Source organism: Trematomus bernacchii, unplaced genomic scaffold, assembly GCF_902827165.1.
Source record: "Trematomus bernacchii unplaced genomic scaffold, fTreBer1.1, whole genome shotgun sequence".
NCBI lineage: Eukaryota > Metazoa > Chordata > Actinopteri > Perciformes > Nototheniidae > Trematomus > Trematomus bernacchii.
In genome coordinates, this window is record NW_022987587.1 from 213543 (window position 1) to 236711 (window position 23169).

At 43.3% G+C, this 23169-nt stretch overlaps 2 protein-coding genes and 1 long non-coding RNA gene across 4 annotated transcripts; 2 read left to right on the forward strand and 1 right to left on the reverse strand.

Moving 5' to 3' along the window:
• Window positions 1–6680: 6680 nt before the first annotated feature.
• Window positions 6681–9255, reverse strand: LOC117480939 (2-oxoglutarate and iron-dependent oxygenase domain-containing protein 2-like). Its single transcript, XM_034128360.1, has 4 exons — window positions 9247–9255; window positions 8896–9078; window positions 8048–8305; window positions 6681–7151 (listed from the first exon to the last, which is right to left on the reverse strand). Exons 1-4 carry the CDS (start codon window positions 9253–9255, stop codon window positions 6885–6887), a joined length of 717 nt encoding a protein of 238 aa, XP_033984251.1. The 3' UTR covers window positions 6681–6884.
• Window positions 9256–10920: 1665 nt separating this feature from the next.
• Window positions 10921–13169, forward strand: LOC117480940. Its single transcript, XM_034128361.1, has one exon. The coding sequence runs from the start codon at window positions 10921–10923 to the stop codon at window positions 12547–12549; it is 1629 nt and encodes a 542-aa protein (XP_033984252.1). The 3' UTR covers window positions 12550–13169.
• A 5122-nt stretch (window positions 13170–18291) lies between these two features.
• Window positions 18292–21712, forward strand: LOC117480958. 2 transcript variants are annotated; one of them, XR_004555692.1, is made up of 5 exons: window positions 18292–18313; window positions 19388–19499; window positions 19878–20016; window positions 20607–20661; window positions 21560–21712. It is a non-coding gene; the product is annotated as an uncharacterized LOC117480958 (long non-coding RNA). The 2 variants fall into 2 exon arrangements; XR_004555691.1 differs by lacking the exon at window positions 21560–21712 and having other exon boundaries at window positions 20607–20722.
• Window positions 21713–23169: the final 1457 nt, after the last annotated feature.

Consider the following 23169-nt stretch of genomic DNA (forward strand, 5'->3'; position numbering starts at 1 on the left):
GCATGTCTACCTCTCGGTAGCGTTGTTGTTTTTCTCGGTAGCATACACGCTATGAACGGTAGCTCGGTTAGGAACGCCAACTATAATGTACTGACCGTAGGGTAAATCACCCGGAGTATACTGTCTATGAGTATTGTGTGTGTGAATGCAGACATTCTCCTGCTATGAGAAACATGTAAGGCCATCTGCTGACATTGTAGTTGATATATGTAAACGCTAGCAACTTCGTTAGCCCAGTTAGCACTGTTTTGAACTGAACCTGAGATTCCAACAGTATATATGCTTGGCTGGCAGAGGGTGCGTCATAGCTCTGGGCGTGGCTACTGGGTATCCAGACGTCACGATGCCCAGGAAGAACATGAGAGATCTCCAACGAGGCGTTTTGTGTTAGAGTTTTACTCCCTACAGGGTGTACTTTGAGGGTTTTTGACTCTGCAGACCGTTTACATGCATAAAAACCTTCATAACACACAAAGGGACGGGTAATAACCGGAAAAGCATGACATGGGCCCTTTAAGACAGTTCACACATGAGAAAAATCTATCTGACTGGATTAACATTGTCGCACAACATTCATAAAATACTTAAGTGAACTCCATCTTTATCAACATAAGTGGACAATATGTTTAATGTTTTTGTCATACTGATTTTCTGATTCATACATTAACCACTGACTGTTGATGAACCATTTTATTTTGGATTGAGGGCTCCAAGTTTCCATATAGAGATATAGGATGATTTGATGTATTGTTCTTTATTTCTAAATGTTTGGTATCATTGCTATCCTGTTAATGAGCCCTGTTTTACATAAATGTACCTATTTTCTGATTGTTTTTGCCTCTGTAACTGTAAGGGAAGTAGGGCTGCACGATATATCGTGTCGTGAGGATAATCACGTTATGCGCATGCAGGACGATTTTTATTTAATTAAATTAATTTTTTAGGACGTGCGATAATAAGTCGGCAAATTAACTCAAACACATCATATTACAATTATTTTGCTGCTTGTTACAAAAGGAAAACTTGCGCGGCTCTCATGTCAGGGGTACTTGAGTGAGTGACATGCAGGCTCTGCATGCACAGCAAACCACCAATCATAATCATTCTTGATCAGATCACAGCAGGATAACCGAGCTAGCTCAGCTTGTTGCTCTGATAACTTAAGATCCAGAAGTCTGTGACTAAAATCCTTCATCCGGTTAAATATCGTTAAAAAAAGACCAATTGTATAGCATGAAAGGATAACTTGCGGACAAAAAAAAACTGTCTTTTCTTCAATTCCTGTATTTTTTCATATCGCAATATATATATATATATATGCAATGTCAGTTTTTTCCAATATCGTGCAGCCCTAAAGGGAATACATTTGCCTATTTTGTATCCTGATGACCTAATGCCGTTACATGTAATACGTTACTCTCTAAGCCTGATTTCACCCACCTGCAACCGATTTGCTAATAATCACAAATGTTAATTTCTTTGACCCCTTGACTCGACTATTTCTTGTTTAATAATCGTTACATGTCCTCAGGACCAAGTTCCCGTTTCCTGCCTTTCACCTGCTGATCACCCACTGCTCATTTAAGGTGGACTGACCTTTACAATGGACCAGCTAGTCTTATGGCGCATTTCCACCACACGGTCGGCCTCGGCCTCGCTCGGTACTGCTAGGCCGCATTGGGCCTTGTTAGGGCCGGCTCACTTCATGCTGCGCTTCCATTACAGTTTAGGAACTGGGGTAGTTACTATAGTAACGCAGTGTAGGCGGAGCCGTGACGTCATCTTCAATGAGAACCCCAGAAAAACAACACAGCCGTTAGCTGTTAGCACTCAAGCTCACAGCTCCTCATATCTGTTCAGAAACTAGACAAAAGTTAAACAAGTACAAACCACAGACTGTCTGTCATGGCGAATACAGTCGCTGGTTTATTTATGTCTGTATAGGCCGTTGTTGTGAGTGTGGACGGTCGGAGCATATATTGCGTTGGCTTAGCCAATCTCCATCTAGAAAACACGCATTTTAAAAGGTGTTTCGCCTGCCGTCTGTCTGCAGACTTGTCAAAGCATTCATTCATGGTTTTTACTAACCGGTATCAGTATGTTGTTACTTTGGCATCATTTTGAAACGTGTATTACAATTAAATCACGGTCAAATATGTTCATCTTGTTGTAGCCCCCTTGCCAGCGATTCTCTCTCTAGTTTAGCAAACTCAGCCCGACTCAGCCCTGTTTGTTGGCCCCGATAGAACCACGATTTTGTCGGGCCAGAAAAGAGGTGAAAAAGTAGCCCCGGGCCGGAACTAGGCCAAGTGGAAGCGCAACCAAAAACGGGCCCGGCACGACAGGGCACGCTTAAACCGCGCTCCGCGCCATGGTGGAAATGCATTAGTGTCTTAATGCAAACGTTTTGTAAAGTGATGCTAGACCAAAAACGTGCTGTTGGGTTGTGTGCTCTCTGCAGGACAGTGTCTGTACTCAAAGATTGTTTATGAAATGAAAGCTTTACTCTGTTTTTGTTGTCCAAACGACGCCAACAGAACGATACGTCTTCTTTCCAGCAGATGGCATAAATGTTACATCATCCAGTTCAACTGTCATCCACATATTAATAATTCAAAACAGAAATGTGTAAGATATGACTAGTAATTGACTATTTCAACTAGGGCTGTCAAGTTAACACGTTAATAACCCCACAAATTATTTTAACGTGCGATTAACGCATGTATATTTGTCCTCGGCCCGCCCCGTAGTTTCAGAGCCCAAAGGCTTGACGTTGTTGTTGTTAGTTGGATGGTGGGAGATTCTAGCGAGAGATATGGATAAAAAAAGGTGTTTTAAACAGCAAGCCAAGCCCACAGCTGATGCTGACAGCCAGGCGCGCCGGATTCACTTTAGAAGTGGGGGGGCCAAAAAAGTGCGTGTGTATGGCCCAATCCCAAACCACGCCCTACACACTCCCCCTCCGTGACGGAGTGAACTCCGTGGAGTGACACATGAGGCTCCCTCCTGTCAGATGGAGGGAGTAAATACAGCGGCAAGCTTTGGGACAAACTCCCCTCTCTCCGGCAGAAACAGGAAATGCCGTAACTGTATGTAACAACGGTTTCAAATCAGCATCTCTTTGACAAAAAATGTAAATTAATAACTCAAATAAAACTCCAAACATCTTTAATTGTGTTACTTTTTTGTAAAGCTCTTTTAGTTTTAAACCTGATGTTTATAAGCTTCTTAGTTTTTGCAACAGTCTGTAAATATACACAACTTTATAATAAAATGCACACATTTACCTTTTTCTAGACTAAACACAGGTAGCCTATGATCCTAAGTTAAAAACATATGAGGTTGTTAACATCGCAGTTTATCAGTGGGTTATTGATTCTGCGTCAGTCTTGGGACAGTCATACATTCCTATGAAGTCTTCATGGACAACATAATCAGCTGATACCCATCGTACAGTCAGAGACAACTGTTCATGGAGGCTTTGGGCACTTTTTCCAGTTATTAACTCCGGTATTAACAAAGCTATCATCTCCACATTTTGAGAAAGTTACAAGCCGTTTGACAGCAGCAAATCTGCATATTTCACAGAAGGCCCGTTTAGTGGTTTTGCAAATAATTAACCACTCTCTGTTTTTGTACCATTCTGCGTTGAAATACCTTTCTCTTTGCCCAGACGATCTAAAAATGTTTTTTTCACGAACAGTTTCTTAGCTGTCTCCCTACTGGCTGACACCATCCCTGACTCCACCGTCACCCATGTTTCCCCTACTGACCTGGTCAACACCTACAACAATGCTCTCTCCTCCTGTCTCAACCAACTCGCTCCAATAAAACCAAGTATGTCTCTTTCACTCACTCGGCCCCCTGGTACACCGATCATCTCCGTTGCCTCAAAAGGAAAGGTCGCCAGCTCGAAAGACATGCTAAACGAACTGGTCTCACTATCCACAAAGACATTTATAGACTGCACCAACAGCAGTACAAAGATGCCCTCAACAGTGCACGCTCCTTCCACTACTCCTCTGTAATACAATCTGGCAGCAATAACCCAAAGTCCCTTTTTTTCAACTATTAACAAGCTCCTCAACCCCATGGATAATATCTCCAACTCCTTCACCACCTCAAAGTGTGAATCCTTCCTCTCATTCCTCCAAAGCAAAATTGAAATAATACACAGCAACACAGCCAACTCCTCCGTCTCGTCCACCACCCATGCTTTTCTGGAACCTACCCTACTCCTTCCAGGCACCCTTTTACAGCCTTCAGACAAATTACCTCACTGGACATAGTTGCCCAAGTCACCGGCATGAATACCTCAACTTCCATCCTGGACCCCATGCCCTCCACCCTTGTCAAGGCCTGCCTCCCCCAACTCACTCATCTTATCACCACAGTCATTAACTCCTCTCTGTCCACTGGACTTGTCCCCCTTGCTCTGAAACTCGCTGCTGTCACTCCCATACTCAAAAAACCTGGTCTCAACCCTGATTCTCTCAATAACTACCGGCCCATCTCTAACCTCCCATTCCTGTCAACAATTCTGGAGCAAACTGTTGCCTCCCAACTAAAATCCCATCTGGACTGCAATAACCTTCATGAACCTTTTCAATCTGGTTTCTGTACTCGCCACAGCACAGAATCTGCCCTACTCAAGGTGACCAACGACATTCTCCTCTCTGCTGACTCTGGTTGCCGCTCAATTCTCATTCTCCTTGACCTAACAGCCGCATTTGACACGATCAGCCATTCCATCCTCATCAACCGCCTCCAGTCTTCCATTGGCATTACCGGTACTGCCCTCTCCTGGTTTAAATCCTATCTCTCTGACAGACATCAATTCATCTCCATTAACAACTCCAAATCTCCCTCAGGGTTCTGTACTTGGTCCCCTTCTGTTCATCATCTACATCCTCCCAATTGGACAAATCCTCCATCAACACCAACTCCAGTTCCACTGTTATGCTGATGACACACAGCTCTACCTCTCAACAAAATCAATTTCTCCAACCACACACTCCCAGCTCAGCACCTGCCTCACTGACATTAAAATTTGGATCCAAAACAATTTTCGAAAACTTAACTGTGACAAATCGGAACTTATAATCATTGGCCCAAACTCACTTACCCGCTCAACCCAAGATTTGTATCTTACCATCGATGGCTCCATTGTCAACCCCTCCACTCACATCCGTAACCTTGGCATCATCCTCGACCCCACCCTCGACCCCACCCTCACTTTCCAACCAGGTCACAAAAAACGCTTTCTTCCATTTAAAGAACATCGCCCGCATCAGACCCATCCATGCCTTTATAACATCCCGACTGGATTACTGCAACAGCATACTTTTTGGATCACCTGCATTCATACTAACAAAACTTCAATATGTCCAAAACTCAGCTGCCCGCTTGCTCACCTCCACCCGATGCTCCGACCACATCACCCCTATCCTCCATGACCTCCACTGGCTCCCCATCAAACACCGCATTGACTTTAAAATATTACTTTTCACTCTCAAAGCCCTCAACAACCTTGCCCCCCCTACCTCTGTGACCTCATCCAACGACACACCCCCACCCGTCGCCTCAGGTCTGCTGAAGCTAACCTACTGCAGCCCATCAGGACAAAGCTCCGGACCTGGGGTGACAGGGCCTTCGCTGCAGACTCCCCCCCACTCTGGAACCCCCTCCCCAGCCACGTCAGATCTGCCAACACTCACATCATTCAAACAATCCCTCAAAACTCACCTTTTCACTCTTGCCTTCAACTCCTATCAACTAACCCCTTGCCCTTATTCCACCTAGCTTAGCACTTTCTACTTTTGTTGTTATTTTGTTTTACTTGCTTGTAAGCTCTTTGAGCACCAGGAAAAGCGCTTTATAAATGTGATGTATTATTATTATTATTATTATTTAGACGCTTCTTGTGAGACTTGTGTTTTGTTTCGGTAAAAATGGTTCGTATCGTCAGTTTGCTGAGTTTCTTCCCGTTTGGTGGGTATGACACATTCATAGGTTTTTAAATGTTAAGAAGCCCTGAGACACAGTTTCGCGGGCGGGGGCTCTCGGGCTTAACAGGTTAACAGGTTAAGGAAATCACATTCCTTACAAAGTACTTCATATTCTACCAATTTGTTTTTTAAGAAACCATCTAAGAATACCCCTTTAAACCATATATTATCACAAGAACAAAGGGTCAATACAATATTATAACCCTCCTATACAACTTCAAAAGGCATCCTTAAATGTCATAAAACCATATTATATCGCAAGAACAAAGGGTCTATAAAGTATTATTACCTAAATATACAACTTCAAAAGACATCCTTAAATGTCAAAAAAACATATATTACCACAAAGGGTCAATAAAGTATTATCAGCCCCCCACTAGACAACTTTAGAAAATTACATCCTTAAATGTCATATAACCATATTATATCGCAAGAACAAAGGGTCAATAAAGTCTTATGACCCCCCTATTTAAGAACAATACTTTATAGGGGGCAATACAACAACAATAGGTGAGCAAATAAGTTCTAAAACAAATATTGACAACAATGGTTTACTAGGGGGGACACTACAACAGGTTCACAGACAAACGGTCAATAAAGTCTTATGACCCCCCCTATTTAAGAACAATACTTTATAGGGGACAATAAACAGCTAAACAAACAAGTCATAACAAGAATGAAGACAATGGTTTATTAGGGGGGCACTACAACAGGTGCACTGACACCTGTCACATCAAAGGGATTTAGGTTTTATGGGGGGTCATAAAAATCACTCAACATGTCATAAATACCAAAGTGACACATACCCTGTTCTTTCAACTACTAATTTCTTCCATTAACTGGGGGTTCCCTCCCGTTAACTGGGGGTATTTCTGGTCACGTTAGCACACATGCAGCGTTCAGTGGGGCGATGCAGGGTTTGGTGAAGCCGTCAGCGAAGCCCCCGCCCTCCACCAGCTCCGGCCTGCGGTTGCACATGGGGCAGATCTTGTTGCGCTCCTGCGACGCTCGAATCCAGACGATGAGGTTCCAGCGCCGGCCCGAGGAGATGGGCAGGGCCCCGTGCATCTGCTGGCCCCGGTGCAGGAGACCCTCGCTCACCCTGTACTCCACCTCCCAACACTGCATCTCACTTAGAGCTACCTGCAGAGACATAAACACCAATAACCAGCATCAGTGGTGAAGAGCAATGTTCCCAAATACCACTGTTCCCAGTTTCTGTCCCACTAACCAGTCCTTAAAGACTACAGAGCCCAAACTGTGTTCCCGTTAGTGTTTACTTCCTGTTTACCTTCTCCTACTGTTCCCGTTAGTGTTTACTTCCTGTCTGTTTTCTTTGGCTGTTCCCTTTAGTGTTTACTTCCGGTCTGTCTTCTTCTGCTGTTCCCTTAAGTGTTAACTTCCTGTCTGTCTTCTTCTACTGTTCCCTTTAGTGTTTATTTCCTGTCTGTTATATAAAAATACTCATAGCAGAAATGTCACTGTCCTACACATCCTTTGTTTACAATGGCCGCAATATAATACAATTGGGCAATGGTAAACAAAATTAAAACACAGCATATAAAGTAGATATTAGGTTAAGTGAAGGTTAAAGGATTTTAATATTTGAAGGTTTACACTGACTTTTGCTTCTATTATTTTTGGGACAGAGTTAAAACTAAAAATGGTCCTGGAGTTTTAAAACCCAGAATGTGAATTAGCACTTAAATCTACTACATAGTTTATTTTTGAAAGACAAATTTAGCAAATGCACATGCTGTTAGATAATATATTGGCACAAGGCATTCAAAACATTCAATGTTTTCTTAAAGTCTGTGTCACTTTAAGGTACGATGCCAAAGGTGATTTCAAAACATGTTACCAATCATTTTTGAAATTCTACTCTGCAACGTCAAAATTGTAATGCCAATTCTCATGTCTTACCATTTTTCATGACTAATTATACCAATTAAGGCCTCATTTTAAGATGCCTTTTAAGGAAACCCTGAGTATAACCCGGGGGTGTAGGTGTGGGTAGTATTACAAGTATATATATTCACCTGTCTCATATCCCCAAAATAAAGGTTTCCCTCTGTGAAGTCCTTTCCGAGGGAAACGTTCAGCGTGACCTCTGCGTTGTCGTAGTGGTAGCTCAGGTCCCGGTCTTCGTCCATGTCGTATTTCACCACGAAGGCCTTGTGGCTGTCCAGGCTGCCCCCCCCACAGTCGGGGTAGAGCAGGGAGGTGAGCGGCTGCAGGTAACGCTGGCGGAGCGGCGTGATGAAGCCCTCGTCGAAGCCCAGTTCATTCAGCAGGATCTGGAGGACATTCATGAATAACACACTTTCAGACTAGAGGTAAGAAAGCAGCTAAAACGCAGGAGTTTATTTGACTAACTTTGTCTGTTTGGGTCTGTAGATTTCTCCTGAATTCACCAACAGTTAGGATCACATGAAGCCTAATTTGCATATTTAGACATGAAACGTCAGAAAACTTGTAAAAACTTGATTTGAATATGCAAACAAAATAAAACAATACTTTTTAACATGGATTTACCAAATGTTCACAATTCTGTTCTGGAATACTCCGTAAATAAAACATATTTGATAAGAAAATGCCTAATTTACACATATAAACATAATATTTCATAAAAGTTGTAATACAAAAAGTGAGAACGTTTTATAGTGATATCTATTAGTTAAATATTTGACCCTATTCACATGTAGTGTTCCTGTCATGACCCTTATATTTATATAAAAGTCCTCGCACGAAACCTCTGATATTTCATCGAGCTTCTCATATTTCCTGACTGAGGGACTACAGGAGGCCAAAGATCAAAATGTCATGGCACCATAAGTATTAAATGTGAATGTGCAGTGAATAAATAGTGTTTTGGAGGTAGAATTACCCCGTAGTGGTTCATGGTGTTGGGTCTTCCTTTGGGGGCGGAGGACTGCTCAAAGTGCTCCAGCTCCTCCACCAGCTGCTCACAGAAGCTTCTCTCAAACACCGGGAAGCGATAAACTCGGGCAGCTTCAACAGAAACATGGGAATCAATGGTTATAAAGGGGGGAAACAGGTGCAGGGCTGACTGTTTTGTATTGAGTTTTGTTCATTATTAGGCCACTAGAGAAGAGGGTTTCTGTTCCTTTAATAAGTCATTAAAATGTTATCCGCCTTTATTTATATCCTGCTTTAAAAATACTGTTTGCTGAATCCTTTTAATTTGAGATCGTCATTAAAACAACTTCAATTTTACCAACTCCATCATCCTAAAAGGGAACATTTTTACAAATGTTTTTGTATGAGAGCTAATACTTCCCATGTTTTTGCTTTTTTAATACATTTAAAAATGGATTTTAAGACATTTGTATGCCCTGTATAACCAGGCCTTACGTGATAGTATCTGTACACATGGGATTCAACCACATTTTTTTAATAAAATGATATTTTAAATATAATTTTGAACTAAGACATAGCAAGCATAACAGTATGTATACTCTTTAAAGTCAACAGAGAAAAATGGGAATTATTCATTTGTGTTGCGTCAGCTTCACCTTTCAACGTCTTTGTAATGTTTATAACTCACTACAGGAAAGGGAACACCCTAAAAAACATAATAGGGCCCTTTTAATATTTGGTTTAACTGTTAATTTCACTGTCTTTGTAACATATTTAAAATGTATTTCAGGACTTTTTTATATCCTGTATAACCGGGACTTGCATGGCACATGAAGCTCAGCGCAAGTTCAACCAGGAAGACCGTCTTTACTCATTCACGTATCTCTATTCCCACGTTACTACTCTCTCTCCTCTCAATAAGTGACCGGGGGCGTCACTCTTCAGATTAACCAATCACTTCGCTCTATTCCCAAGAGCCTATCATAGCGTTCTGTCAAACCTTTTAAGTCTGCTCTTCCCCCTCTGACAGCTGTCATTTCAGGTGACTCTACGTAGTTGGTAGTCGCAACAACCTTCTAAGTAAAAATTGCTTCTAAAAAGTAAAACTCAACATGTCCAGTTCGGACTTCTCCGAGAACGATCCCTTTCAGGAGGATCCCGATCCTGGCCCCGACATGCTGGCTGACACAGCTTCGACTTCCTCAAGTTACCGGCGCACGAGCATTCGCTTGCTTGCCCGCAGCAGCGCAGCTTCACGGACAGCAGAGGCAGAGCTCCTCACCTCTCAACTTCAGCAGCAGGGCATCGTACCAGCACCAGGTCTCCCTCTCTCCCAGCTTCGTGAGCTCTCGGACCAAGTCCCACTCGTCGCTCCCCAGCCCATGCCAGCAGCTCCAGCCGGCCTCTCTGACAGACCAGGGCGCAGGCGCGGGCGCGGGCGCGGGCGCGGGGGTAAAAGAACAAGAAAGTCGAGCCCTCCAGCAGCTCCTCCCTCAAAGAAGACAACTCCTTCCCAGCCTCGCCCCATCGCTGACCAGCCCGTAAGCACTTTCAACCAGCCATACATGGATAACAGCTTGGCCAACACCCTGCAATCCCTGGCCGATTCCATGCAGAGAATCGACACTCGCCTCCAGTCCCTGGAAAGGGTTTCAGCCGAAGCCTCCACTTCAGCAACCACCAGGGCCGTACTTTCTGCCATGGCGCAGCCAGTGCTCACGCCGGGCCAGGCCCTTTCAGTCCCACACACAGATGTCTCCCCTCATTCTCTGGCTTCTGCCATCCCACCCCCTCCTCCAGGTAGGCCTTACATCCCCCAAGCTGCTAATATTTCCCCCCGGCTCAGGGCAAAAATACTTCAAGGGCAGGATATTAACCTGGTCAGCCTTATCCTACCTTCCCCCGAGTGTGACAAATCCATCGCCACCGGGGGAAACATCACAGCAGTGTTCAAATCATCAGACCCCCGTCTCAACAGAGACCTTTCCATAGGCCAGTTCCTGGTTGCATTCGGCATATATCGTGAAGTAATATGTTCAGTCTACCCGGGAAGGAGGCAAGAACTAGACGCTCCACTCCAATTAACATAACACACTTAGCAGCCGTCCTATCTACTCACCCAGATCCCGTGTTCGTTGACTATCTCCTCTCAGGGCTTTCCCAAGGCTTCAGGGTAGGGGTCCTCTCTTCCCCCACAGTGACCTTCGTTGCAAAAAACCTGCAGTCTGCCCTCAAAGAACCCGCAGTTGTTTCTCAGCTCATAGAGAAAGAACTCAGCAAAGGGTATATCATCGGTCCTTTTCACTCATCTCCATTCTCAGTGTTTCGCACCAGCCCAATAGGAGTAGCCACTCGCAAATACTCAGAGAAAAAAAGGCTCATTTATGATCTGTCTGCACCACGCTCAGGCCCCTTTTCCAGCGTCAATAGCCTCATCCCATCAGAGCCATTCTCCCTTCACTACGCCTCGGTCGACAACGCTATTAAGTTAATTAAATTCGCCGGCCAAGGAGCCTGGCTCTCCAAAGCAGACATCACCGATGCCTTCAAAATCATTCCCATTCATCCGTCCCAGTGGAACATGTTCGGCATCAGGTGGGAGTCCAAGCTCTACTTCGCCGTCCGCCTCACTTTCGGGTGCAGAAGTAGCCCATGCATCTTCAATTCCTTCTCCGAGGCTCTTTGTTGGATCCTGCTGATCGTTGTCAGAATCCCATCCGTTCTTCACCTGCTGGATGATTTTCTCCTCATAGATCCCCCATGGGACAACTCAGGCGCTTCCCTGCTTAAACTGAAACACTGTTTCCAAGAGCTAGGCGTCCCCCTATCCACGGAGAAAACCATAGGCCCCGACACAAGTTTGGAGTTTCTGGGCATCACTCTCAACTCCATAGAGATGAAAGCGTCTCTCCCCAATGACAAACTGCAGCGCATACGCGACATCACGAAGTCCTACTGTGCGCAACACATCATCACTAAACAGCAGCTGCTCTCCCTCCTCGGGCACCTCAATTTCGCCATGCGCGTCATCCCACAGGGACGCTCATTCATCTCCCGCCTCCTGGACGCAGCATCAGCCGTAAAAAACCTTCACGATCATGTTCCCTTAGATGAAGGATGCCGCTCAGACCTACGCTTCTGGTCCCTCCTGCTCGACCAATGGAACGGTGTCACTTTCTTCTACAATGACATAGTGCACTCCTCAGACTCAATGAGGCTCTTCACGGATGCCGCCCCATCCGCTGGTTTTGGGGGTTTCTTTCAGGGAGAGTGGTTCGCAGGTCCCTGGCCCCTCTCCTTCCCTAATCATGCCACATCCTCTGCCCTGCACGAGATCTACCCAATTGCAGTAGCTTGCTATGTGTGGGGCCACCTCTGGCTCCGGAAACGCATTTCAGTGTTATGCGATAACCAAGCAGTGGTCGGGATCATTAATAAAGCGCGCTCTCCCTGCCCGGACATTATGCCATTCATGAGAAGCATCACGTGGTCCTCCATCACCCACAACTTCATTATCTCAGCCCGTCATGTTCCCGGCCACCTCAACGTAATCGCTGACTCCCTCTCTCGCTTTCACTTTCAGACATTCCGGAACCTCTGCCCAGAAGCCAGGCTGCAACCTGTCGGGATTCCCCCTCTTCATCTCCTTTCCCTCTTCTAAACACAAGCCCCTTAGTTAGGCACCTCGAGTCCGCCAGGTTTCTCATGAGGAAGGGCTTAGCCGCTTCCACTCTCAAAACGTATGATTTCGCCTGGAGAACCTTCACCATGTTTTGCTTTTCGTTGTGCATCCCCCTCAAACCCGTTCTCATCCACACTGTGTGCGCCTTCATGAGCTACTGCTTCACCGACCGTCACCTTAAACCCCAATACATTCGGGGTTTGGTAGCCGGGGTTCAGTTCAACGTCCGATGCTATGATCCCAGTTTTCCTAGTTTATTTTCTAACCAGGCAGTTAAGCTCATTCTCAAAGGACTTACTAAAGCTTCCCCTCCTGTCTCAGACCGCAGATTACCTATTACCCTCTCCATTCTGCGCCTCATGCTTTCCAAACTCAGAGAAGGAATATTTTCTCCTTATATAGACGCACTACTTGATGCTCTATTTCTTTTAGCGTTTTACGCTTTCCTTAGGCCCGGCGAATTCTCCACAGCTTCCCTCTCGTTCGACCCCCATCGAGACATCTGTTTTTCCGATCTGTCTTTTTATGCGAGTCACTACAGCCTAAGCCTTAAGCACTCCAAGTGCGGAGGCGCTTGCTCCGTCATTGCGGCTCGCATCGATTCCCCATTTTGCCCCCACAAATCTATGATCAATTACCTGCGCTTCAGATCTTCCTTTAGTCCCCTCTCACCATTATTTCTCACTTCAGGGAATCTTCCCCTGTCACAATCTCGGTTCAAATACTACTTAAAGCAAGTAGTCATCAAATGTGGATTATCACCCCAATTATATTCGGGGCACTCTTTCAGAATAGGCGCAGCTACTTCTGCGGCTAATCAAGGCATATCATCCTCATCCCTGCAACAACTCGGGCGGTGGTCCTCCGCTGCCTTCACCTCCTACATCCGCCCCGACATCAGTTCTGTCCTGGCAATCCAGAAATCTCTCAAGCCTTAACTCGGGTAAATATGCATATAACTGGTGGTGGTGCTTTAATAACATATCGGCATAACTCATCATGTCCTGTCCGTACATTATCACGCGTGACATTCCATGTCTTATTACCCATGCTAACAAACATGCGTATTTCATTTCAATCCTATATACTCATCATTGTCTCATTCTAATGCTAAAACCCATGTAATTCATGCATTCGACCGGAAGGGTCTGGGCTTGTGTCAAATCAGGATATGATCATCCATGCATCATAGTACGCCCAAACCTTCCCATGTTTAAACTCCCGTGCATTTCATGCACTCATAGCCGATTCATATTCACGTCACTTTCCCTAGCTAAATCCTCATGTGCATGTCATGCATTTTAAGCCCGATATATATTCCAAGCCTCTTTCCCCTGCTAAAAACCCCATGTGCATTCCATGCACCTAAGCCCGATATATATTCCAAGCCTCTTTCCCCTGCTAAAAACCCCATGTGCATTCCATGCACTTAAGCCCGATATTTGTCCCAAGTCTCTTTCCCCTGCTAAAACCCCATGTGCATTTCATGCACTTATGCCCGATATTTATTCCAAGTCTCTTTCCCCTGCTAAAAACCCCATGTGCATTTCATGCACCTAAGCCCGATATTTACTCCAAGTCTCTTCCCCCTGCTAAAATCCCATGTGCATTTCATGCATCTCTGCCATCTATACATTCATGTGTCTCTCCATGATTTATCTCGACCATGGGCCTGGCTCGGTGTCGAGCCAGGTTCTAATTCATGCATTATCGTTCGGCTCTAACGAGCTGCAGGTCCGTTCCCTTAGAAATATACTCCACTCTTAATTATGCTATTCAATTAATCTCTCCTTCTCTCCCCCGTTAACTCTCATCACATCCCTTAGATTCCTGCATCCAGCCCTCATGGTAAGAAACCCGTACATTTCATTCCATCACATCTTTTCGTTTTTGGGGGGTTTCATCGGATCGGTTCAACCTTCCCGAATGATACTTCCTGCACAACGGGGCCTAATCGCCAAAATTAACATTGCATTCATTTGTGCATCTGCGCAATAAATATGTATTATTACATCAAAACCGTCTCTCCTGATTGAAATGAAGCTCAGCGCAAGTTCAACCAGGAAGACCGTCTTTACTCATTCACGTATCTCTATTCCCACGTTACTACTCTCTCTCCTCTCAATAAGTGACCGGGGGCGTCACTCTTCAGTTTAACCAATCACTTCGCTCTATTCCCAAGAGCCTATCATAGCGTTCTGTCAAACCTTTTAAGTCTGCTCTTCCCCCTCTGACAGCTGTCATTTCAGGTGACTCTACGCAACCCTCCTCCACCCCTTTTCACCTCCTGTCCCTCTGAATCCAGGGTCAAGCTAAACCACTCCTCTTCAGACCGACCCAACTATCCATTCACCACCACCAGTGTCTAGACCCCAGGGGGGTTTCATCGGATCGGTTCAACCTTCCCGAATGATACTTCCTGCACAACGGGGCCTAATCGCCAAAATTAACATTGCATTCATTTGTGCATCTGCGCAATAAATATGTATTATTACATCAAAACCGTCTCTCCTGATTGAAATGGCGTAATCTTCAGTCAACCAACAAATAAAATGAAATCTACTGTAATTGACATTAAAAGTGCACATTATTCACGAAGAGGTCAAAGGTGACGGCGCTGACTCGGCAGAAATCCACTATCTGCTTGAACTTTGGAGCGAGGTAGGACTCCTGAGGAGAGAGAGGGGGGGGGGGTTGCAGGTGTGTTTCAGCGATGTGTTACTGTATGCACACATTCATTACATGGCTGAGTTGAATACTCGATTCTGATTGTTCATTTTGGACTTTTCCAGAGGTCCAATTTTAGCTAGCAGACCGTTACTAAGGAGAACAGACCGTTGCTAAGGAGAACTCGCTGCTAATAATCCCTGCCTTAACCTGTTAACCTGTTTTTCAGGTCTCAGGCTTGAAAATGACATTCCCAGAACAAATGACTATATCTTCACTTCTAAAAGGGGTAAATGAATAATCTTTTTTCTCAAAGCAATGATAAACCTGTGAGTTGGATGTAGAAGATTCAGAATCAATATAGAATTGTTTTATTTTAAATTCAGATTGAACATATTAAAACATGTAAATTATAGTGTCTGTCCAAAAAAAACATGACTTATAGTGAAAACCACCCTTGAATGATGGGATCGGAGACTAAAAGCTTTAGGAATCCAAACTATAACATATACTAAGTACCCTGTATCAAGATTGATGCAAAACAAGTGACATTCAACATTTTTAGAGAGGTTTAGAAGAAAAAAAACACTTCTGGGGTCATTTGGGTGCATTTGCCATATCTCTGGCCCCCTTCGGTCGATTTTGATGATTGACATCTCTTTTGAACCGTTAGAGCCAATAGAATCAAGGGGAAGTTCCTAAAATCCATCTAAACATTACCCATTGGTGAATGAGTGATGCGTAGCCAGAATGCCCAAAACGGGAAGCTGTCATACACTCTGGTAGCTATGATAGCAGTTATATGAAAACTCCGTTATTGACATAAATATGGTGATGGATTATCAGTAATCATTTCAAAGTGACACAGACACATTGGATTAACCTTCAGCCGCGTTTTTCTCGTTTTAATGCCATTGAACACAACTTTTGATCAAAAACAGCAAAAGGTAAGACATATTTGCCCTATTTGCTCCGTAAAGCTATGTCGTGTGATGTCTGGGTTTGCTTCCCATGCCACGATCACTCAGGGCTCATTTAGACGCTTCTTGTGAGACTTGTGTTTTGTTTCTGTAAAAATGGTTCGTATCGTCAGTTCGCTGAGTTTCTTACCGTTAGGTGGGTATGACACATTCATAGTTTGTTAAAGGTAGGGTAGGTAAGTTTGAGAAACCGGCTTGAGATACACTTGTTGTTATATTCCATGGAATGCTCTTAACATCCCGACAGCAATGAATATCTTAAGTGCTTTGACAAAAAATCCATTAAAAAATGTCATCTGTGGAAGCCGTAATACTGTAAAAAGCACGACCAATCATCTGAGCCGGCCCGGCTAAAATAACTGGATGGCCTACCTGCCTGTCAGCCTTCCATCTGTGCACAAACTTATCTCGTGCCCTCATTGGTCATGTGCGCGTTCGTGTGTGTTGGAGGAGGGGCTCTGTAAGGAAGTGGCAGATTTTCTCCGGTTGTGTATTTTCAAATTCTAGCGCACTCGAGCTGGTTTCTCCAAAATTACCTACCCCACCTTTAAATGATTATCTGAATCTTATATTTGCATTTCATTTTTCCTGTTAGAATGCTTTTCAAAATAAACAAGGCAGGGTTCCATACTTTATTTAGATTTGTGATGAATGTTAAATTACACGGCTTAATTGAATACTCGATTCTGATTGGTTAATTTGGAGATTGCAGAGGTTGTTAATACTCGATAACACAGTGGCGAGCCGTCAGGGCCCTCTAGGCCCTCTGTGAGGGCATAAGATATTCAAAAAAATAATATTTAAAAATATTTAAAAAAAATATATATTTTTCAAATATATATTTTTTTAATATTATTTTTGTTATATTTTTCATTAGTTTTACCGAAAAAAAACTTGATTTAATTGTATTTAAAATAACATTTCCAAAGAAATAAATCCTTCGAATCTGCCTGTTCAGTCTCTGTTGAATGTGAAGGGTTACATGAAAGAAGCTCGTCTGGCCCTCTCTGCGATTCACAGAGGGCCCGCTATAGTAACTGAACGAGAGAGTAATGTCAAATGACAGTACAATTGACCAATCATATCTTCCCTCTAAATGGGTGGGTTTTATTATCGCGGACTTTATGACAAGTTCCGCCCGCTGTGAAACTTTTCTTGTTTCCATAGCAACAACAACTTCCTGTCAACAGCGTGAACTCGCCTTCAAAATAAAAGCATGCCAAATTACACTTAAGACATACAACTGCAACGAAAGTAACAAACACAATGCAATATCATTTTAAATGTCAAATAACACAACTTGGGTTCACAGATGTTGTTTTGTGTGGTAGAGGGTCGCTGTCATTGATGCGTTTTGCACCCTGGGCCGTTGTTTTGATATTCCGCTGAAGTATACGCTGTGACGTAATAACTCTTTTTTTTTCTTTTTCTCTAGGGAATTGGTGGGGGTCAGAGGGCCTAGGTATAAAGCTCACGGCTCGCCACTGAGTTTGAGAAACCGGCTCGAGATACACTTTTTGTTATATTCCATGGAATTACACGGCTTAATTGAATACTCGATTCTGATTGGTTAATTTGGAGATTGCAGAGGTTGTTAATACTCGATAACACACCGCTGCCAAGCAAAATAGTGCCCGGTGGAATTGACGATCGTTTTTAAGTCAATATAATCATTTTCAATTGATATTGTGAGTCAAGTCGTTGGTTTGTTAAGTATGTGGCCGTGAAATAGGCGGATAATGTGCAGCGAGGCGGTCATTATAGAGACATATCACCCTTAAGAGTTGTATTCATTATCCCTTACTTAAAACACAAAGTCTACAACCCAAAGCAGAACTTAAAATATGATTTTAAGGAATCTTCTATTATCCAAAATCTAATATTGTGTCTTCCTTCACTCAGAGGGGAAGCTGTACTACGTCGGGCCGAAGAAGGAGGAGAAGAGGGAGGTGGTGATCGAGACGGAGAGGAAGAGGCAGATTTTCCTCGACTGCCACTTCAACGACATCGGTCATCACCTCGGCCAGAAGAAGACCGTGCACCGAATCCAGAGCAAGTACTACTGGCTGGGAATCATCAAGGACGTGGTGGACTGGGTACGTTCGTCTTTAATGCAGTGGTGCAGGAATGAGTCCTAAAACCAAGGGATGAGTCAACATTGTATCCCTTCCTGTCCCTTGGTGTTGAAGTTTTTTCTGAATGTGTTTTAGGTTATTATCCTGAAATAAGGTCTGAGGTTGACACAAGCTGAAGAGATTTTCACTTTTAGTTTTACGACATAAAATACATCTGTAAATAACCCACTGTCGGTTGCTAACAAGTGTCTAAATGAGACGACGAAACGTCATCACGCCCAACATTAGCCACCTTTAGCTTAGCGGTAGTGACGTGAAGTCATGTGACCGTGCTGTAGTTCCTTTATAGCCCAACATTAGCCACCTTTAGCTTAGCGGTGGAGACGTGAAGTCATGTGACCGTGCTGTAGTTCCTTTATAGCCCAACATTAGCCACCTTTAGCTTAGCGGTGGTGACGTGAAGTCATGTGACCGTGCTGTAGTTCCTTTATAGCCCAACATTAGCCACCTTTAGCTTAGCGGTGGAGACGTGAAGTCATGTGACCGTGCTGTAGTTCCTTTATAGCCCAACATTAGCCACCTTTAGCTTAGCGGGGGTGACATGAAGTCATGTGACCGTGCTGTAGTTCCTTTATAGCCCAACATTAGCCTCCTTTAGCTTAGCGGTGGTGACGTGAAGTCATGTGACCGTGCTGTAGTTCCTTTATAGCCCAACATTAGCCTCCTTTAGCTTAGCGGTGGTGACGTGAAGTCATGTGACCGTGCTGTAGTTCCTTTATAGCCCAACATTAGCCACCTTTAGCTTAGCGGTGGTGACGTGAAGTCATGTGACCGTGCTGTAGTTCCTTATAGCCTGTAGTTAGCTTTTTCCTTACAAAATCATAAAGTGGTGTTAATATGTGGAGATTATCTTGCTGAACTAAACATGTCAGTATCATAAACGTTTGTTTGACAAAGAGATTATTTTCTGCAATAATCCAAAATCCCATTGGACCAGGGAGATGCTGCCTTCAGGGTCCAACACCTGCTCTACTCTATGACACTGTGACTTAATAGTTATATTAATATTTAACTTTGAACTGTGTCCTGTTTCAGATCAAAGTGTGTGACACCTGTCAGCACACAGAAAGGAGTAAAAACCTGGCCAGGACGGTCCGGCCCATTAAAGTGGACGCACCTTGGGAGATCGTTGGGATCGACATTATAGGTTTTTGCCTTAATTTAATTTCCTCAAATTATATTTATCTGCTGTTTTATTTCTTACTAAATGTTACGTTGCCTTACCTCACCTTACCTCACCTTACCTCACCTTACCTTACCTCACCTTACCTTACCTTACCTCACCTTTCCTCACCTCACCTCACCTTACCTTACCTTACCTCACCTTACCTCACCTCACCTTACCTTACCTTACCTTACCTCACCTTTCCTCACCTCACCTCACCTTACCTTACCTTACCTCACCTTACCTCACCTCACCTTACCTTACCTCACCTCACCTTACCTTATCTTACCTAACCTCACCTCACCTCACCTTACTTTACTTTACCTCACCTCACCTTATCTTCCTCTTCCTCTTCCTCAGGGCCTTTCCCAGAGACGCAGCAGGGGAACTCTAACGTCATAGTGCTCATCGATTACTTCAGTAAATGGCCCGAAGCTTTTCCGGTTCAGAGGACGGACGCTCTCTCTGTCGCAAAATGTATTTCCAAATGCATATACAGGTAGATACACTTCACAAGATCACCTGTAATCACACTTTACCTGACCAGGTGTTTGAAGCCTCATTCATGATATGTGAATCTTAAAGAGGCCCTATTCTGTTTTTGGAGATTCTCCCTCTAGTACGAGAAAAATAAAGAGCTTTTTGAACATTAAAGCATGGAGACATGTCACATATTCAATGTGTCGCTATCTCAAAGCAAAGGTAATCCTCCAAAATATCCTAAACAATGCCCATATCCACAATAGGTTTTCCTGGTTTTAACCACATTCTAGTAATGCCATTCTTGCTAGCAGCACTCAGGGTTCAAAATAAATATTTTACTTTAGAGGAATCATCGAATATTAAGATTCAAAGTTAAATGGAAAGTCTATCTGAAAAACTTTTCGTAAAAGTCCATGATCTTCCTGCCAGAAAGGATTCAGTGATGTCCAAGACCAGAATACTGTGTCCATGTATTTATTATCCTCTCAAGAATGGAAGTAAAATCAGAAAAAAAATCTGACTTTTTCTAAAATGCAACCATCAGGACGCAGAAATAACAATATTTTTAACCTGAAATTAATCTCCTCTTCTTCTCTTTTCGTTCAGGTTTGGTGCCCCTAAAACAATAGTGTGCACGCAGAACGCTGACTTCTGTGATGAGGTGAGATTATTAAAATACTGTAAATAAATATTAAAGCACAGATGTAAACACCCATGCTGCTGTTTTCACAACATACGATGATACTTTATTATCAGATAAAGTCTGGAAGGTTTTTTTGCATCACTGCAGGACCATTTGCAACTTAAAACAAGGATAAACATTAAGAGAAGAAACAGAGATTTCACATGACACTAAAATCACTGTCTGTCAGTATGTAGTGTCTCTACTTTAAAGAGTCTTCTCCTGCTGATGTTCAGGTGTATGTCAGTATGTAGTGTCTCTACTTTAAAGAGTCCTCTCCTGCTGATGTTCAGGTGTATATCAGTATGTAGTGTCTCTACTTTAAAGAGTCCCCTCCTGCTGCACTTTAACTTAAATAAAAATAGTAATACCACCGTGTGTAGAAATGATCAACACAATACAAATAAATCCAGCATTTAAATGTGATAAACACATGAATGCATCAATGATTATAATCAAAACATATCATATATATTATTCTGAATGGGTCGATCTGCATATTGAGTACTTTTACTTTTGGAACTTTAACTATGTTTTGATGCCAATACTTTTGTACTTTTACTTCAGTGACATCTTGAATGCAGGACTTTTACTGTAACAGAGTATTCCTACACTCTGGTATTTCTACTTTTACTCAAGTAAAATATCTGAGTACATCTACTTTTACTCAAGTACAAGGTCTGAGTACTTCTACTTTTACTAAAGTACAAGATCTGAGTACTTATTCCACCTCTGCAGCTTACAATAAGTGCAATCAACCACGAGGATGCAAACTCCGAACAGCACGAATCCTGCAAGAACATCAGCTTCAGATATGCCAAACATTTGTAATTGCTATACAGATATTTGATTTGTTTATTTATTTGACAATTGCCAGGGTTCTCACACGCACCAAGCCCTGGCAGCACATCACCCCTACTCTCTTCAACCTCCACTGGCTCCCGGTCAAGTCCTGCATCACTTACAAACTCCTGCTCCTCACCTACAAATCCCTCCATGCCCTCTCCCCTCAGTACCTCACAGATCTCCTCCACCCTTACATCCCGTCCCGCACCCTTCAATCCTCAGACTCCGGCCTGCTCTCCATTCCCCATTCACGCCTCCGCACCTTCGGGGACCGTGCCTTCAGTGTCGCTGCCCCCACCCTCTGGAACTCCCTCCCTGCAGAAATCTGCAACGCCCCTTCTCTCAACATCTTCAAATATCCATCTCAAAAAGAGCGTCTGATCAATTATCAGTGTGCACAGCAGAAAGGCTGGCTGTAATAATAGGATTACAGTGGGTTGAAGAGGTCAGACCAGATATCGTGGTGATATATAGATTCATTGTCCATATTAAAAAGCATACAGTCAACAACAACTGTCAGAGAAGACATTCTCATAGAACTGAATCATAGCCTGTTAAGACGTCACAGAGGCGGTATAGATCTGCAGTTCTGCTGGCTGCCTGCACATGAGGGGGTGCAAGGGAACGAGTGTGCTGATAAATGAGCAAAAAGTGCACTACAAAAGGAAATAACATTACCAGTTCAACTTGGAAAAGGAGAAGGAAAAGCAGTGATTAAGAAGAAAGGGATGGAGATCTGGCAGAAAAGGTGGGAGAAAGACCAGAAAGGCAAAGAGTATCATAAAGTTCAAAACACAATTGCAATGAATATTTATAAAGAAAGAAACAGAAGGGAGGAAATCATGATAGCTAGACTCAGACTAAATCACACAGCATTGAATGGTACGCTGTATGTCAAGGGGAAAAGTGACAGTGACACGTGTGGGAGCTGTGGAGTTAAAGAACATGTGGAACATATCTTATTACATTGTGACATCTATAAAGCTGAAAGAGAAAAACTAAAGGATAAAGTGATAGAGGCAGAGAGGGAATGGAGTGTGGTTGGTATTCTGGGAACAGAAGGAGAGGGAGTAAGAGCTACCAGAAAGGCACTGTTTACCTTTCTGAGGGAAACTGGGGTAGGACAAATAATGTAACATTAGGTTAGAATGTTGAAACCATGGATTATTGTTTTGTTTTGTTTTATTTATTTATGTTTTTTGTTTATTTATTTATTTTTGATTAGATCATAGATATATACGTCCATGAGTTAAGAGATGGAATGATATGATGATTCAAACTCATGTACAGTAGGTGGCGGTATGCACTAGTGATGGCGAGATGAAGCCTTATGAAGCTTTGAAGCTTTCCAGCCAATTGGTTCGCAAAAGGGTTAATCTCATGATGCTTCATCATGGGCTTCATTTGAACACAAACCCCCCTGTTGGTCAAAGTGTGTAAAACAGGCAGATTGGACATCTCAATAGTGTGCTGTATCTCATACCGAGTTCCCAATGAGTAAAGCCTTAGAATAACTCTAAACAACGAACATTAAATCATATGTTCATGTTAACAATATTGTTTTTATTCCAGTTGAATGATTGTGATTGAAAAGCCTAAGGAGGCTCGTAAACATTGCAAAGAGGGATTTGTATTCCTTAA

What these genes read in the sequence shown, in the direction of transcription:
- LOC117480939 (XM_034128360.1), bottom strand. An exon ending in ACACCATGAACCACTACGGG is followed by an intron (nt 8,306 to 8,895) that starts GTAATTCTACCT and finishes AATGTCCTCCAG; the next exon opens with ATCCTGCTGAATGAACTGGG. An exon ending in ATTTTGGGGATATGAGACAG is followed by an intron (nt 7,152 to 8,047) that starts GTGAATATATAT and finishes ATGTCTCTGCAG; the next exon opens with GTAGCTCTAAGTGAGATGCA.
- LOC117480940 (XM_034128361.1), top strand. Translation starts at nt 10,921, where the DNA reads ATGTTCAGTCTACCCGGGAAGGAGGCAAGAACTAGACGCTCCACTCCA.